This window comes from Osmerus mordax, chromosome 4, assembly GCF_038355195.1.
Source record: "Osmerus mordax isolate fOsmMor3 chromosome 4, fOsmMor3.pri, whole genome shotgun sequence".
In the NCBI taxonomy this organism is placed as follows: Eukaryota; Metazoa; Chordata; class Actinopteri; order Osmeriformes; family Osmeridae; genus Osmerus; species Osmerus mordax.
In genome coordinates, this window is record NC_090053.1 from 5,202,763 (window position 1) to 5,217,219 (window position 14,457).

At 45.9% G+C, this 14,457-nt stretch overlaps 1 protein-coding gene across 1 annotated transcript; it reads left to right on the plus strand.

Moving 5' to 3' along the window:
• Positions 1 to 342: 342 nt before the first annotated feature.
• LOC136941888 (tetraspanin-9) lies at positions 343 to 12,823 on the plus strand. The gene is made up of 6 exons (XM_067234533.1): positions 343 to 510; positions 2,056 to 2,130; positions 7,536 to 7,637; positions 7,960 to 8,091; positions 9,230 to 9,313; positions 10,238 to 12,823. The coding sequence occupies exons 1-6, from the start codon at positions 421 to 423 to the stop codon at positions 10,307 to 10,309; spliced, it is 555 nt and encodes a 184-aa protein (XP_067090634.1). The 5' UTR covers positions 343 to 420; the 3' UTR covers positions 10,310 to 12,823.
• Positions 12,824 to 14,457: the final 1,634 nt, after the last annotated feature.

A 14,457-nucleotide genomic window follows, 5' to 3' on the forward strand; every position in this document is an offset into this window, starting at 1 on the left:
ATGAATGACAGGTTGACTGCCTGGTCACTACTGTGGTAATAAAGCTCAGTGTTGAGACGAGTGTGTGTTCGGAGCTTCTTCGCGTATTCAGTCTTCATCTCCAATATGCTCTCAACATGTGTGTGCATTCATCCATAACATATCAAACTTCCTAACCAGAACCAGTTGTTGCATGTCATAACACTTTGTGGTGGAGCTTCAGAGTTTGAGCCCCTCCAAGTTTCCCTCCCATGTGTAGGTGGTGCTTGTTATTTTGAAACACGTCTTGGTGGTGTGTGTGGTCCTCTGACCTGCTCCTCTGTCTTTCCCATCATGCAGCTGTGCGGCTGCGGGCTGCTGGGCGTGGGCATATGGCTGTCTGTGTCCCAGGGCAGCTTCGCCACCTTCTCGCCCTCGTTTCCCTCGCTCTCCGCCGCCAACATGGTGATTGCCCTCGGCGCCATCGTCATGGTGACAGGCTTCCTGGGTTGCCTGGGCGCCATCAAGGAGAACAAGTGCCTGCTTCTGAGCGTGAGTTACTATGATCTCTACCATCCGCCCACGCTCATACACAAACACGCTGTACTCTCTCCTTGGTACATACATCAAATCAGAGACATATTCCCTTTCTATTGTAGATTCATACACCTTGTTTCAAACCACGTAATAACATTCTTTTTTGTTGCTCAATTATATCACTAAACATTTCAGTTAACAAAACACCGGTTTAAACTCACCTTTTCACACCGCGTCAAGTACCTCGATTAACCGACGCACACCGACAGCGTCGCCAAGTTTGAGCCGTGTCGTGAGATAGTGAGATATACTTTCTATGGGAGTGTCCTCAGCCGAACCTGCCCGCTAACAAGCTTGTCAGGGGAGAGAAGGCTAGCGACCGACCACGGAGTCTCCTGGGGAGAACGAGACCGCAACTTCAAGGGTCTCTCACAGTGGAAGTGAACACTCTAACACAGGCTTTCAGTCATTAGACTCAGAATAATGAAGAGACCCTCGAGCTGGTCTTCTTTGTGTCACTTACAACTTTTAATTATGTAGCAGTCCTAATGGCAATATGTATTTATAAAACCAGGCTGTGCTCAATTATTAAATGCAACAAAAACTATGTTTGTTTAAAAGTGTAGCATTTGCAAAAAGTTGCGCAAGAGGTTTATATGAGGTTCCATCTCTGTGTTCTAATGGTTGAAGTTTGAGGGCACTGGGGGGTGGGGGGGGGGACAGGGACAGGAGAGATTATCCGGCGGTCTGTCAGTCCATCTGTCAGTCCGTTTGTCTGTCTTGGTAACCCTAAAGTGGAGTAAAGCATCAGAACCACTGTTCCTCCAGGGATCAGCTGGCTCGGATGCTCTACTCTGTTGTTTCTGAACATACTAAGTGAACAGCTCGGTTTGGGTCGGATTTATTTACTGTTCAGAGAACCTTTATGGTTTCCCCTCTTTTCTGTCACGAAAATAAACCAAGGCAAGCTTAAAAGAGATTACTTTCAAACGGTAAATTTGCGGTATATTCGTCCGACATCAAAAACATGAAAGAGAACAGAACTCACAAAAACACACACACTTTCTCACTCACACACACATCTGCTACAGCGATCATGGCATCAACATTCCTTTTAGACAAGCTGTTCCTAAAACTTTCAACACCAGAAGAAAATATGCCAAACATATTGGTGAGGGCGAGCCAACAGAATATACTCAATGAGACACTGAACTGGCCACCTTCAAAATTCAATAAACAACTCTGGATATTCTTACTGTGATTGCTATTTCATATGGAACTTGACACAAATAATAAACTCAAAAATAAACATGACTTTAATAGATGTTTCTAAAACAGTCTTTCAGCTGGAAGCAGCTCCCATGCTGGGAAGGATAGATTGGGTAAATATTTAGCCGAGGAAGAGAAAGAGAGAAGAGGAAACAAGAGGAGTGCGTGGGAGATGAATCTGCAAAGGAATTAAACCCCTCCTCTACCTTCCTCCCTTTTCCTGACGGCACTCGCTCTCTCCCATCTCTCTCCTTCCCTCCCCCGTTCCCTCCATCTTTGTCTGGCTCGCAGTTTTTCATCGTCCTGTTGATCATCCTGTTGGCAGAGCTGATACTTCTCATCCTGTTCTTCGTCTACTCAGATAAGGTAAGGAGCTTTTCCCAATCCTTGTGTCTACATACAATCCACCAGTATAGTGCCAGTTGATTAGCCTGGACATGGCCCGTTTAAGGATGCGAAACATGCGGAAATGCGTTCTGAGCACACACTGTCAAACACACACACACACACAAGACGTGAAAGATAGAATGCAACATAAGCACAGCCCAGATTCTATTGGCGGTTACAGGTTTCTTTTTTAGAGTGACTTGTCTCTCAACATGACGATTACTATTTTGACCCTACAAGGGTCAAATCAAAGTCAAAGGTTAGGCCATACTATGCAGGTCCACCCTGACCAGTTGGCTTCCTGTAATTGGTCCTAAGCTCTCTCTTAGTCCTCTATCTCCAGTGTCTGCCCAACACCTCAGATCACCATTTCTGTTGATCTCAGGGCCAGACCAGACCTGTGTGCTGGCATGCAGCAGTAGGCTCTCTATGGCTGAAGCCGTATGCTGGTATGTGAGCTGGTGTCTTTGGAAGAACATTTGTGGCATGTAAATCTCAAAGGATTATTACAGTCTGTGAGGGAGAGTTTTTAAATGTCTCCTGTTAGTACCTCTGACACAACCAAACCACTCATGAAAAGACACATATTTGTTGTGTAGGTCAAATGGTCTGGCAAGTGTTCGTTCATTTTTCAAGGGCATTGTAGATGCCTGTCTTCTTTACAGAGTTAGTCTATTTCTCCCTTCAGGTCTGAAGCGTAGGCTTTGTTCTAAGGTTATTGCTCATTCTCTCACCTAGATAAAGGAATCCATTAAGCAGCCAATCCAATCCCTGATTCTGATCTTTGTCTATCTCCCTAAAGTAAATATGGCTGGGCTTTTATCACCACAAGTTAGCAGCTTAACATCCAGAACACACATTTCAATAAAAACCTAGTGGGAGCAACTTAATTTACTAGTCCCACCATAACTGCCACATGTGAAGTTTTTTTTTTTTGTGTGTGTGTGTGTGTGTGTAGGGGGGGGGGGAGTAAATGATAGATGTGAGGGAGAGGACTAGCGATACAAAGACAGACTAAGAGTTGCAGTCCCGTGGTGAATACTGGATGGGTCTGTTGCAGTATAGCTTCCTCTACTGTAAACCCAGTTTGCGTCCTATCCCAGTCTGTTGCAGTCAATAACCCCTGGTGCTTTATGGTCCCTGTGTCTGAGCAGAAGAGCGTGTGTTTGTGCTCCATTCAGAGCTAATGGGAGATGAAATGATGATAAGGCCGAGGCCGCAGAATACATCTGTGTTGGCAAATTTGTTACTGCAAATGATATGAGCTTACTGCCTCTTTGTTGTACTAGGACGTCTGTGGTACGATAGCTGTTGAGATTGGTATTCTTCCTATTCTGTGGCAGCATATGAGCAGTGCAGAGATGAGATGATTTTTGTATTAATCAGCAAGTGTGAATACGTGGATATCTTGTAGGGCCCTTGCCGAGCTCTGCGATCAGAAGAATTCCTAATTCCCTTCTGCTGTTTGATCTTCAATCACAAGGCATTTATGAACCAGTATTGAAGATACACGCACATCCTCATATCAGCAACCTATAAAGGTTTATCAAATAAGACGGTAATTTTTTTGTATGTCACTGTCAAATAAGTGATAAGTAAGTCATAAGGGAGGGTATTCTGTTCCGGTTGAATCCCCACTGTTTCCCTTCAGTCTTGGAGAACCAAACATGATCCGTTCTGCTTGGTTTGAGAGCCAGAACACCTTCCCTCCCATGTGGCCTTGCTCAATTCAGATCAGACAGGATGAGAGAGGATTGGCTACGTGCATGTAAACATCATGCACTGTAAACTCCCCTCCTCTGGTCCATACCTTAGGCTGGCCCAGCACTGACCCGCCATATGACTGGAGCAGATGGCCTGGCCACAAACTAGATTACAACCATCCGTCTTTACGCTGTGACCTCATTCCAAGGAGCACCATCCCCTCAGATATTAGCTAACACTACCAGTATGCTACACAAGGCTAAACTAGCCACTTACTATTGTACTACCCCTCACCTTTACCACGGGGGCCCTCTGCCAAATGACACAGCCGGAATAAAGTGTAGTGCCTGAACAAGAGTAGGGGATATGGAGAGATATAGGGGCAGCTGGCTGGTGGAGAACTGCAGCCATAGCATTCTAAATTGGGAGCCCCTCTGGTGTTTCGCTCACACTATTAGCTGGACAGAAAGAAATGCAGTATAGTTAAGCACTGATCATGCATTTTTTATCTACCAGCAATTACAGTTGGAGTCCCAGCCCTCCCAAACTAACTCAAGGCACACACACTGGGTCCAGATCCAGCCAAGTCTGACCCGTGGGCGTGGAGACGGTAGGGTGGAACCGGGGGATGCCAGCTGGGGCTTAACCCAAACCCATGGGCCTGATGCCCAGGCTGGTGAGTGGTGCCCAGTGGGCCTCGGCCTGACTGGTTGTCCTCTGCCAGCACTCTGCGTGGGTAACCCTGCCCGTCTGTGAGTCAGAGTGGACAGGTGGTGTTGCCCCTGTCCTGTAGGGAGGCAAGTAGGGAAGGGTATGGAGTGAGCAGAAACTGGAGGGGATTCTGCAGCAGGCAGGAACTTGCTACAGGAAATAGTATGTTTTGTTGATGAATCCGCAGTGTAACGTAGACCAAGTTGGAAGAGCGTGTGGAAAATGGTGTGTTTTCATGACCAGTAGAGATGCCTGTGTCTTTGGAGGAGCTGTAGGCATGTGTAGAGGATTACAGTGGGGTCTCGTCGAGGTCTTTGTGAAGGCTTCGAAGTGTTATGTGTCTTCTCAACACATGCATAGCTGTCCTTCAGCAAGCAAAGCCCCAGGCAAGTTAGCACTAAGCAGCATTGTCAGATTAGGCCTCTCTGTACTTCACATGATAAGGCATCTAAAAGTAACTCTCATATTTGCATGTGTGGAAGGTCTCCTGTTGACTGCCTGTCAGTGTAATGCTAATATACAATGCAGGCGGTGAAGGAGAGTATGGAGAGTAGTGAAGGCTCCTTTCCACAACCTGAACTGAATGTAGATGTACATTTAGTCATTTTAGTCATTTAGCAGACGCTCTTATCCAGAGCGACTTACAGTAAGTACAGGGACATTCCCCCGAGGCAAGTAGGGTGAAGTGCCTTGCCCAAGGACACAACGTCAGTTGGCATGACCGGGAATCGAACTGGCAACCTTCGGATTACTAGCCCGATTCCCTCACCGCTCAGCCATCTGACTCCCTCGATGTACCTTGACACCCCCGTGGTACAGAATGAGTTGAGATAGCCCACTGTGGGTATCAAACGGAATAAGAGAACATGACAGTTCATGACAGTAGAAGCTCTGACACCTCCCTGGTACTCTCACCTGTCTGTGTTGAACAGCCCTGGACCGACAGGTAAGACAGGCTGGGTCTGAAAATCCACCATTTGTTGGGAATGCAGCACGTTCTGAGAAGCTCATTAGCGAATGGGCGGTTTGCAGGTATTCTGGATTCCACCAGACACATTTGACACATTTAATGTGATTTTAAGTGATGGGGTCTATGTTTTAACCCTTGGCTGTCAGGATGATGGATGTAATTTCCTGTGTGGGCAGGATTTGTGTATCCATGGGGCGTTATCATGAGAGAGAGCACTGTGTTTCTTAGACTCTGTCTGCTGAAACTTGTTCCTAAATCTATGTCATTTAAACATATAGTTGGGAGCTGAGAGAAATTTCAACTGGCAATCTCATGGACTGTTGTTGTCGTGGCAGCATAGAGAACACTGCAATCTGCCATCACTGAACAATTGAGCTGCACAGAAAGCTGTTGTCAACCCTGGAGTTAGAAAATAGGATAACTCGACAATATAGCCCGTTGTAACTGTTCTTTCTGGAAGGAGAAAATGGGTCATGGTTGTTGGTGATCAAGACGTTTTTCTAACCCCTCAGCTGTTTGCCTTCACGCTTGTTAGTGGTAAATCTGGATCATTACGCTGCATCTCAAACCTGTCCTGTGCACAGTAAATATAGAGCCGGCTACAGAGGAGTGATTGGACTACAGCTAAGTGTTTGAAATCAAAACAACTATAGAAGAACTTGAAACAGAACCAGCTATAGAAATTAGCAACAGAAAGACAGGCAGAGAGAGAAAGAGTGAGAAAGAGTGAGAGAGAAAGAGTGAGATAGAAAGAGTGAGAGGGAGATAGAGAGAGAAAGAGTGAGAGAGAAAGAGAGAAAGATAAAGAGTGAGAGAGAAAGAGAGAGAGAGAAAGAGAGAAAGAGAAATATAAAAACAGGAAAGAGATTGATGCTCCTCTTTATCTTGCTCTTTTGCCTGCAATTGTAGCTACCATACACAAAAAGAGAGAGAGAGACACAGAAAGACAGGAAGCCTATTATGCAGTGAGGGGGGGAGAAAAGATCTGACTGGTAATTATATTAAAGATTATAGATTGTCAATTTATATTGGTAAGGTGTGCCTGATGATACATATATAACAATTATATTTGATAAGATAATAATTATACTCAATCAACAAAACAAATTATGTTGAATTAAGACCATTGCCTTTTTTCATGCTTCATGTTGTTCTGTAGAAAATCCGTACGTTATCATTGCTATGTTTACCACAACACAGCTACCCCTCAACACGCAGACACATTCCACTTTCACTGAAGCACTTTGACATCTTTCCTCTGGAACAGAAGACTCTGTGTTGTTATTCTCTGACACCCATAGCTTCCCTGTAATCCCCCCTCCCCGCTGCCTCAGTGTGAGCAGCCTAATAACAGTGCTGAGCGGTGTTCAGCTGAGCCTCGGTCTCCTCTCCCTCTTCATGTCAGGGCTGAGATCAGAGAGGAGCATGGCGAAGCTTCGTCTCCTTCCGCAGTATCTGCTTCCTGCAGCCCTGCCATTGTGAGAGAAGCCCTGCTCCCGCCACATTGCTTAGCCACCGCTTAAGATTTCAATATGAAATAAATTGCATTCCTCCCTTCCTTGGCTTCTGGAATAACTTTGTATCTCCTTTAGGACTTGTGATCTCGCAGTGTAATTTCCCCCAATATAATTACCTGCTCCTTCCATCCCTCTGACAGCTCCAGGGCCCGAAGGGCCTCAGGATTCTCTATCTCATTAACACGTCTCGTGAAATATTTATCTCTGTCAGACATAATTGTCGCTGATCGTAGATGATCATATGGTACGGGTGCAGATGAGGGAAATTGATAGCTGACTAGTCCAGGGGCCATGGCGATGGGATGAGATCATGCTGGAGCCGTGGAAGAAGGAGCTATGCAGTAACCTTCTAAGCAAAAAGTTGCATGGCGCTGACTCGGATGCCCTACTTGAATGTGCCTTTTTCTGCGGTTGACACTGTTTTTCTCTTTCTCTCCATCGCTCTCCGTTTCCATCTCCTTTCTCTCTCGCTCCCCCTTCAGGTCAGTGAGAACGCTAAGCAGGACTTGAAGGATGGGCTGGCTCTGTACAACACAGACAACAATGTTGGCCTGAGGAATGCCTGGAACATCATCCAGGCTGAGGTAAGAGAGCAACACTTAACACCACTCTGCCAGGTCACTTGGGAAAGAACACAGTATTTGTTAGATGCCGGCGTTAGAAAGACAGGATAGTCTCGGGGGGGGGTACACACTTACTATAATTACACGTCGTTCTCCAAAGCTGTCTCATGCACAGTCTTAATGGGACACTAAAAGTTGACTTCCAAATTCTCTAAGACAATGTGCTGTGCTACCGAGTTATAGTCCCTATAATTGCAGCACTTTACTGAGGCATTATGTTTTTAGAGTTGTCTTTGGACAGACGTTTTAACCTTAAACTGTGTGTGTGTGTGTGTGTCCACAGTGGAAGTGCTGCGGGGTCATAGGGTTCACTGACTGGCATGAGGCCCTGAAGGAGAAGGTGGTTCCTGACCGCTGCTGCCAGGAACACTACCAGGAGTGTGGACGCAACTCCACCAACATGTTCTGGAATAGGGTCAGTCACTGGAGGGCACTGGCTAGGATGAGTGGGTTCACCGGGTTGAATGAGTTAGGGATGGCAGGGCCATAGGGAGTGGGACTCTGGAGGACACTGCAGGGCATGGGTGGGCTCCAGGGGAGTGACGACCAGAGGCCTGGGGACAGGACGGTCATGGAAGATGGGACAGCAGCGCACCAGACTACCATGACACCTGGGCTAACGCAAGGCATTTTTTTGAAGAGAGAAATCCAGTGTTTTGTATATGCAGAAGTTAGAGAGTTACAGTGTCACAGTGTTCCAGCATAAGTGGATTGTGCTCCAAGGGGATAGAAATCGTGTAAATACATTTGGAGTAGTTCCCTCAGCAGTGTCTGAGGATGGGAGTGGGTATGTTTTGAAGGATTGTCTTTTTTGCCCCTAAGCTTCTTACTTTACATATTGGTCACCATTTGAATTGCTGATCTCGTTATGCATACAACAGACATAATCTTTTTCCCCAGACCTCCCAGAATCCCCTGCACTACATGTCCAATCTCTTTATACTCTCCCAAGTGTTATTTATTTGTCAACCAGCCAACCATGGAATAATATGTCATTTTATCCTTATTAAGTAATTAAAAGTACGAGAGCATCCTATTGGGGTTTGTAGTTCTAAAACCTAGTGTGTAATCAAGCCAGCAGGAGTGAACTGATAACGTCCCAAATACATGCCCCAGCATGGACTCAGTCTGTCACAGACATCCACCCTCCTTGTGTGAGATTCCGCTGACCTGCAGATGAACTCTCCAGCTAGCTTTATCCAGCCATGTGGCTCAGACACAGACACCAAGTGGCGGGTTGCTGGAGAAGATCCTCTTCTCTGTGAGAAATATCCCATGTTCTCTCAACTCAATTGAGAAACGGATCGCACTACAGTGCTTCCCCTGCCCGGAGGTTAAACAGCAATTCATATCTATCAATATAGCACCTTGTTCTTTCAGCTCCATTCCCCCCCCCCATCCTCCCTTTATCCTCTGTCCTCCCTCCACCAGCTCCCCTTCCCCCCCCCCCGGTCCTCCCTCCCATCGCCAAGTCAGTCCACCTTCTTCCTGTTTTGACACATGGTGCTGTTGTCTTGCCTCGCTCACCCCCTGTGGTTGTCTTGTGTCCACAGGGCTGCTATGAGAAGGTGGAGGAGTGGCTGGATGACAACAAGCACCTTCTGGGAACCATTGGCATGTGCATCCTGGTAGTGCAGGTAGGTCGCCCCTCACTGTGTGCGTGTTCCTTCTAGGAGAAGCCAAGCTGGTAATGAGGAGCATCCTGGGTAGGAGGAGAGACACCCACACGTCAGGAAATAGTGAAGCCTCCGTCTGCTGCACCCTGCTCCTGTCTGAAAGCATCAAAGATACCTGGCACTCTGCCCAGCCTACACAAACACACACAAACACACACACAAACACACACACAGTACACACATCAGGCACTGATATAAGTTTTATCTCCCTGTTTCGCTCTCATATTTTTTCTGCCCCATGACTTCATAACCCATGTATGAAATGAACACACACTCACCAGGCAGGGCTCAGTTAGTATCTAAATTACTGTCACTCAAGATCCAATTAATTGTACTTATTCCGAGCAGTTAAACCAGTTGAACAGTCTCAGGTTTTCATTTTTGACATGAACAGTTTCGGCATCTCTATCTTTTTCTCTGTCGATTTCTCTCTGTTTTTATCTTCCTATCACTGTCTCTGATGGTCTGACTATATTTGTATTGGGAGGCGAGTCTGACATACACAGTGAGATATGGAGTAAACAGCAGGAGTACACAGCAGGAGCAGAGAGCAGGAGTAGACAGCAGGAGCAGAGAGCAGGAGTAGACAGCAGGAGCAGAGAGCAGGAGTAGACAGCAGGAGCAGAGAGCAGGAGTACACTGCGAATTTTTTTCACTGCGAATGTTCTGGTGTATCACATCACTCCGTCAGTGAGATAGGAAAGCAGCTTGTGTTTAAAAACCTACTGTGTACAATTGTAAGTGGGATCAAAAAAAATGTGGTGCTACACTATACAAGTACTGTTAAAAGCACCCAACAGCTACATAAGCAACAAGCTAACACACACACACATGCACACACACACAGGTTTGACAGAAATCCTAATGTGTCTCTCTCACCTCCAGCTCCTGGGAATGGCCTTCTCCATGACGCTGTTCCATCAGATCCACAGAACGGGGAAGAAGTATGATGCTTAGCGGTGAATGGTCACACACACACAAACACGCGCGCCCACACACACACACACACATGAAGAAGAGGAGCCCCACTGCCCCATGGGATAAACTCTGGATGACAGCCCCTGCTTTCCTCCCCTTGTAACCCCCTACCAGCCTCCCTGTTGTCCCTGTACAGACACCAGCCGCGCCCCCCTCTCCCCTGCCCTCTCCGTTCACCTCTCATTTGCCAAAGGCAACCAGGAACTGGAAAATGAGGGGCTTCTACCAAAGGCAGGAAGATTCTCCTCTCTACGTCATCTCTGTGTTTTGGCTTGAACTAACCGTTTTCAGAAAGGAAGGATTGTGATGAGCCTGGAGGCTTTACTAATGCCACCCCGCGCCCCCTCTTTCCCTCCCTCTCCCCCAAGACCTCCCCTCGGCTGTGAGGCAATGAGAAGATTGGACTCCTACCACCCTACAGATGTAATGCAGGCTCGATCATGTTTCATACTAACATTAACTTCCTGTTCCCCTTCACCTTGATGAAAGGATTCACCATAGCATGCTAGTTTTCTGCTCTTTGAAATGACTTTTGTTTTGGGATGCCATATCATTCTTATTTTGTTCCAGTTTTCTTTTCTAAATGTTGGTGTTTTTGTATCCCGTGGAATGGACATGTTGATGAGTTGATTCTTGTTCCTGATCCTTGGAGAGGGGACAGGAAATAGCACAGGTGTGTGTGTGTGTGTGTTTACGGTGGAGTCAACCACAATGAAAGAAAAAAGGTTTCATATCCACACACAAACACACTCACACACACGCACACACAGACACAAACCCATACTAACTTGCAAACAGTAGTCTTATCATTATCACCTACCATGTCTACTGCTAGTTTGGTTCCCTCCCAAGATTTGTGAATGGTACACAAGAAAGGAAGACTGGAGCATTTAGCTGGTTCCCATCAGGCTGGGATTCTAACAGCCCCCCCAGCTCTCAGAGGAGAGAGGAGGAGAGGGAGGGGTGGAGTATTAGAGTGTTTTAGATCACACTTTAGCTGAGCAGGCACGTTAGCCCACACAGAGAGAGACAGAAAGAGGGACTGGAGAGGAAGACGGCATTCGAGAAGAGAAGAGAGAGAGAGAGAGGGGAAAGACGCGGTATGTCTCAGACGTCAGGGGGCTCCATTGATCGCGGGAGATGGATGTTTCACATCCAGAGAGATTTATTTACATCCCCTTTCCCCTCTTATGCATTTTTCCTCTTTTTTGGGGGGCAAACACTGCTCACAGTTGTCATCTCACTGACATTCCTGTTTGACTACAGACATGCTGTAGCTCTAGTCAGGATGCTGCTCCTGGAAAGGGACGGGTAGAGGTGGAGGAGAGCTTGACAAACGGAGGGTTGTGGGAGGGGGGAGCAAAGGCAAGGCCCAATCCCAGGCAGGGAGTGGAACATACGTTACATCACAGCTGTATTTACCCGCTCTGTTTTGAATCCGCCTTGTAGAATACAAGACGGCTGATTCTCTTTAAGCAGTAATGGCACAGGAGGCTGGAATCTGGAGAGATGAGTGCTGAGGCAGTTTGCATTCAAACAGTGTGGCTGTGTGTGTGACTGTGTGTAGGTGTGTGTGTGTGTGTGTGTGTTACCATCAAAAAGAGAGGAGGCAAGCTGAACTAGAGTTTTGGTTATTCATGATCCTACAGAAATGAAAGAGTTGAATTGTAATGGGGACCAGAGGTGTGCGAGTTCTACAAGTCCTTCTGGAAGGCAGGGAGAATGCAGACAGGATGAGAGCTCTTGACACTGCAGTGCTGCTACATTAGAAGTGGGGTGCGGAGGAGGCAGAGAAAAGATAACCAAACACAGATTAGAAACCTTGAAAAGATAACCAAACACAGATTAGAAACCTTGTTAACAACACTCCCTCTCAGTCTTGACTTCTTCAAGTCTTCGAGCCATGTTGCTTCAGAACACTTGGGAGTCCTACACATCAGAATGCGGCGGTGAACATCTACATGTGATTGTTTCCGCAAAGAAGGGAAGTACGGCCAAAGGCTGTGATCATCTGCCTGCCTGCCTGTGATTCACTATGCCCCATTGTTCACACACAGACATACACACACACACACACAGGTGAACATGACAGTTGTTGATTTAAAGTACAGGCATGAGTGGTCAGATTCCCTCTGGGCCTGACTGCCCGGTTGCCTGAACAAACACTAGCACCAGGCAACATGGAGAAATCCCTTGTATTTGTGTGTTCATGGATTGCACATGTACACATTCTCGTTTCCCTTATCCTCCCTGGAGCTTTGCAGGTTAGATGTGAGGGAAGGGGTAGTTCCACCACTCCCATAGACATGACTGTACATGAGATCACACACTTACATACACAGGAAGGAGTTCTGTGGAGGAAGGAGAACACTTGTGTTGTCAAAGTCTGATGCGAGATGGTTTGAAGTTGTCTCCTGATGCACAACGGGATGAAAGCAGAGCCTCACTGTGTTATAGTCTTCAGCGAGATGATACAAGAAATCAAAATAAAAATTGAAGGGGGGGGGGGGGGGGGGAGCTTTTACAATATTGATACATCAGACTTCAGGGTTCTTTTGATCCAAAACGGAATCTGTCCTTCCTACAGCTGACACTGTCCTCTCTGAACCGACGAGTGAGAACATTGTTCTGTTCTTCAGAAGGAATCCAGTAGTCTTTTTCTCTCTTGCTCTCCCATTGATGTGTTTTTATCAAAGGCATCCATGTTGTTTTTTCGTGTATAGCAGGGCCACGGCCTGTCACTTTAACTGAAGTGTTTTAATGTTGTTGTTCATTTTGTACATTTTGTTGTCATTGTTTTGTCTGTTTTTATACAATATGCAGTTTATCATGTTTTTTCTCCCATTTATTCATTTTGTGACTGAAGTTGAAGTCTGCAGCTCCTTTTGAGATCAATATCATGAACGTGTTTGTTTGGGATTATTAGACATGCAGATACAGAGGTGATGTCACAGAGAAACTTTCAGTTGGAATCTCTCCTGTTTCATTTCCTGTTCCATGTGCAAGCACCTTTCTGTCTTAATGTCGCCCCAGGTGTCTAAAGTCCCATTTGGATTGAGACAACAGAAAACTGAGCAGGGTTGAAGAAAACCAAGACAGCTGACAGATTTTTTTTTGTGTTGCTTCCATATGAACCCATTGTGTACATTAAGATGTGCTCTGACTGCAGTGTCTCTGCTGCTGGTGCAAAAGCACATCCTGTCCTCTGTATACGCAGTCAGGTTATACTGAAGGACATTCTAACACAGTGGTGTCCATCCCATACTTGCCAGCCCAGGATGTAAATATACACATTTACAACTGACATGTTCTGCAGTTGTACACATGCCAGAGGACACCATATTGTCATTTATGTATGTGTACCGACTGGAATTCTCTGCCCATGAATGGAGTTCAGTATCAAAGCAGGGTTTCATGTCACTTTGCTAAAAAAAACCTTTCCTGTCTGTACAGCTCTGGAAGTCATTTCTAAGACCTGGATGTGACTTGTGGCTCTAGTAATATGTGTTGTTATTTTATTCATCCTCTTTTTCTTTTCCTTTTGATAGAGTTGTTTGCATTTGTACTTTTGAATTCAAGAGCAGTGTAATTATTAATAATTGTCAATGTGTTTTTTGTTAGTACTGTACTCACACTTTTAACTGACAATGTTGCAGCTTGTAAAACATACATTTGATACAGTTCCATGGAGTGTGAATGAGCGTACACATTGTCCGGCTCAGACATTAACGTACTGCCAGAAGAAAATGGAGGGGGTGGGGTATGTTCGCTGTGAGGAGGATCTGGAAAGTTGCAGCTCATTTCTACCACCTTTGACATGATATTTTTTTATAATCTCCTAATCCTTGAGCTGTGGAAACGTTCTCTCTGAATGGTGTGTTTGCTGTTATGTCATGGCGGGTGGCAGAGTTTATCTCCCACCGGCCAGCCTTGTCCTGTGGAGTTTTTTGCTACATGTACAAGCACTCTGAATATCTATATTAGGTGGTGCACTACATTTCATTCTTTAAAATCCTACTATTTTTTAAATAAAGGAAAGTGTGTCACAAAGCCACATGTTTGCTATTTGCTTTTCATGTTTGCAGAGGGATGCTGTTGGAATGTATTCTCTTTCTTTCTTGGCATTG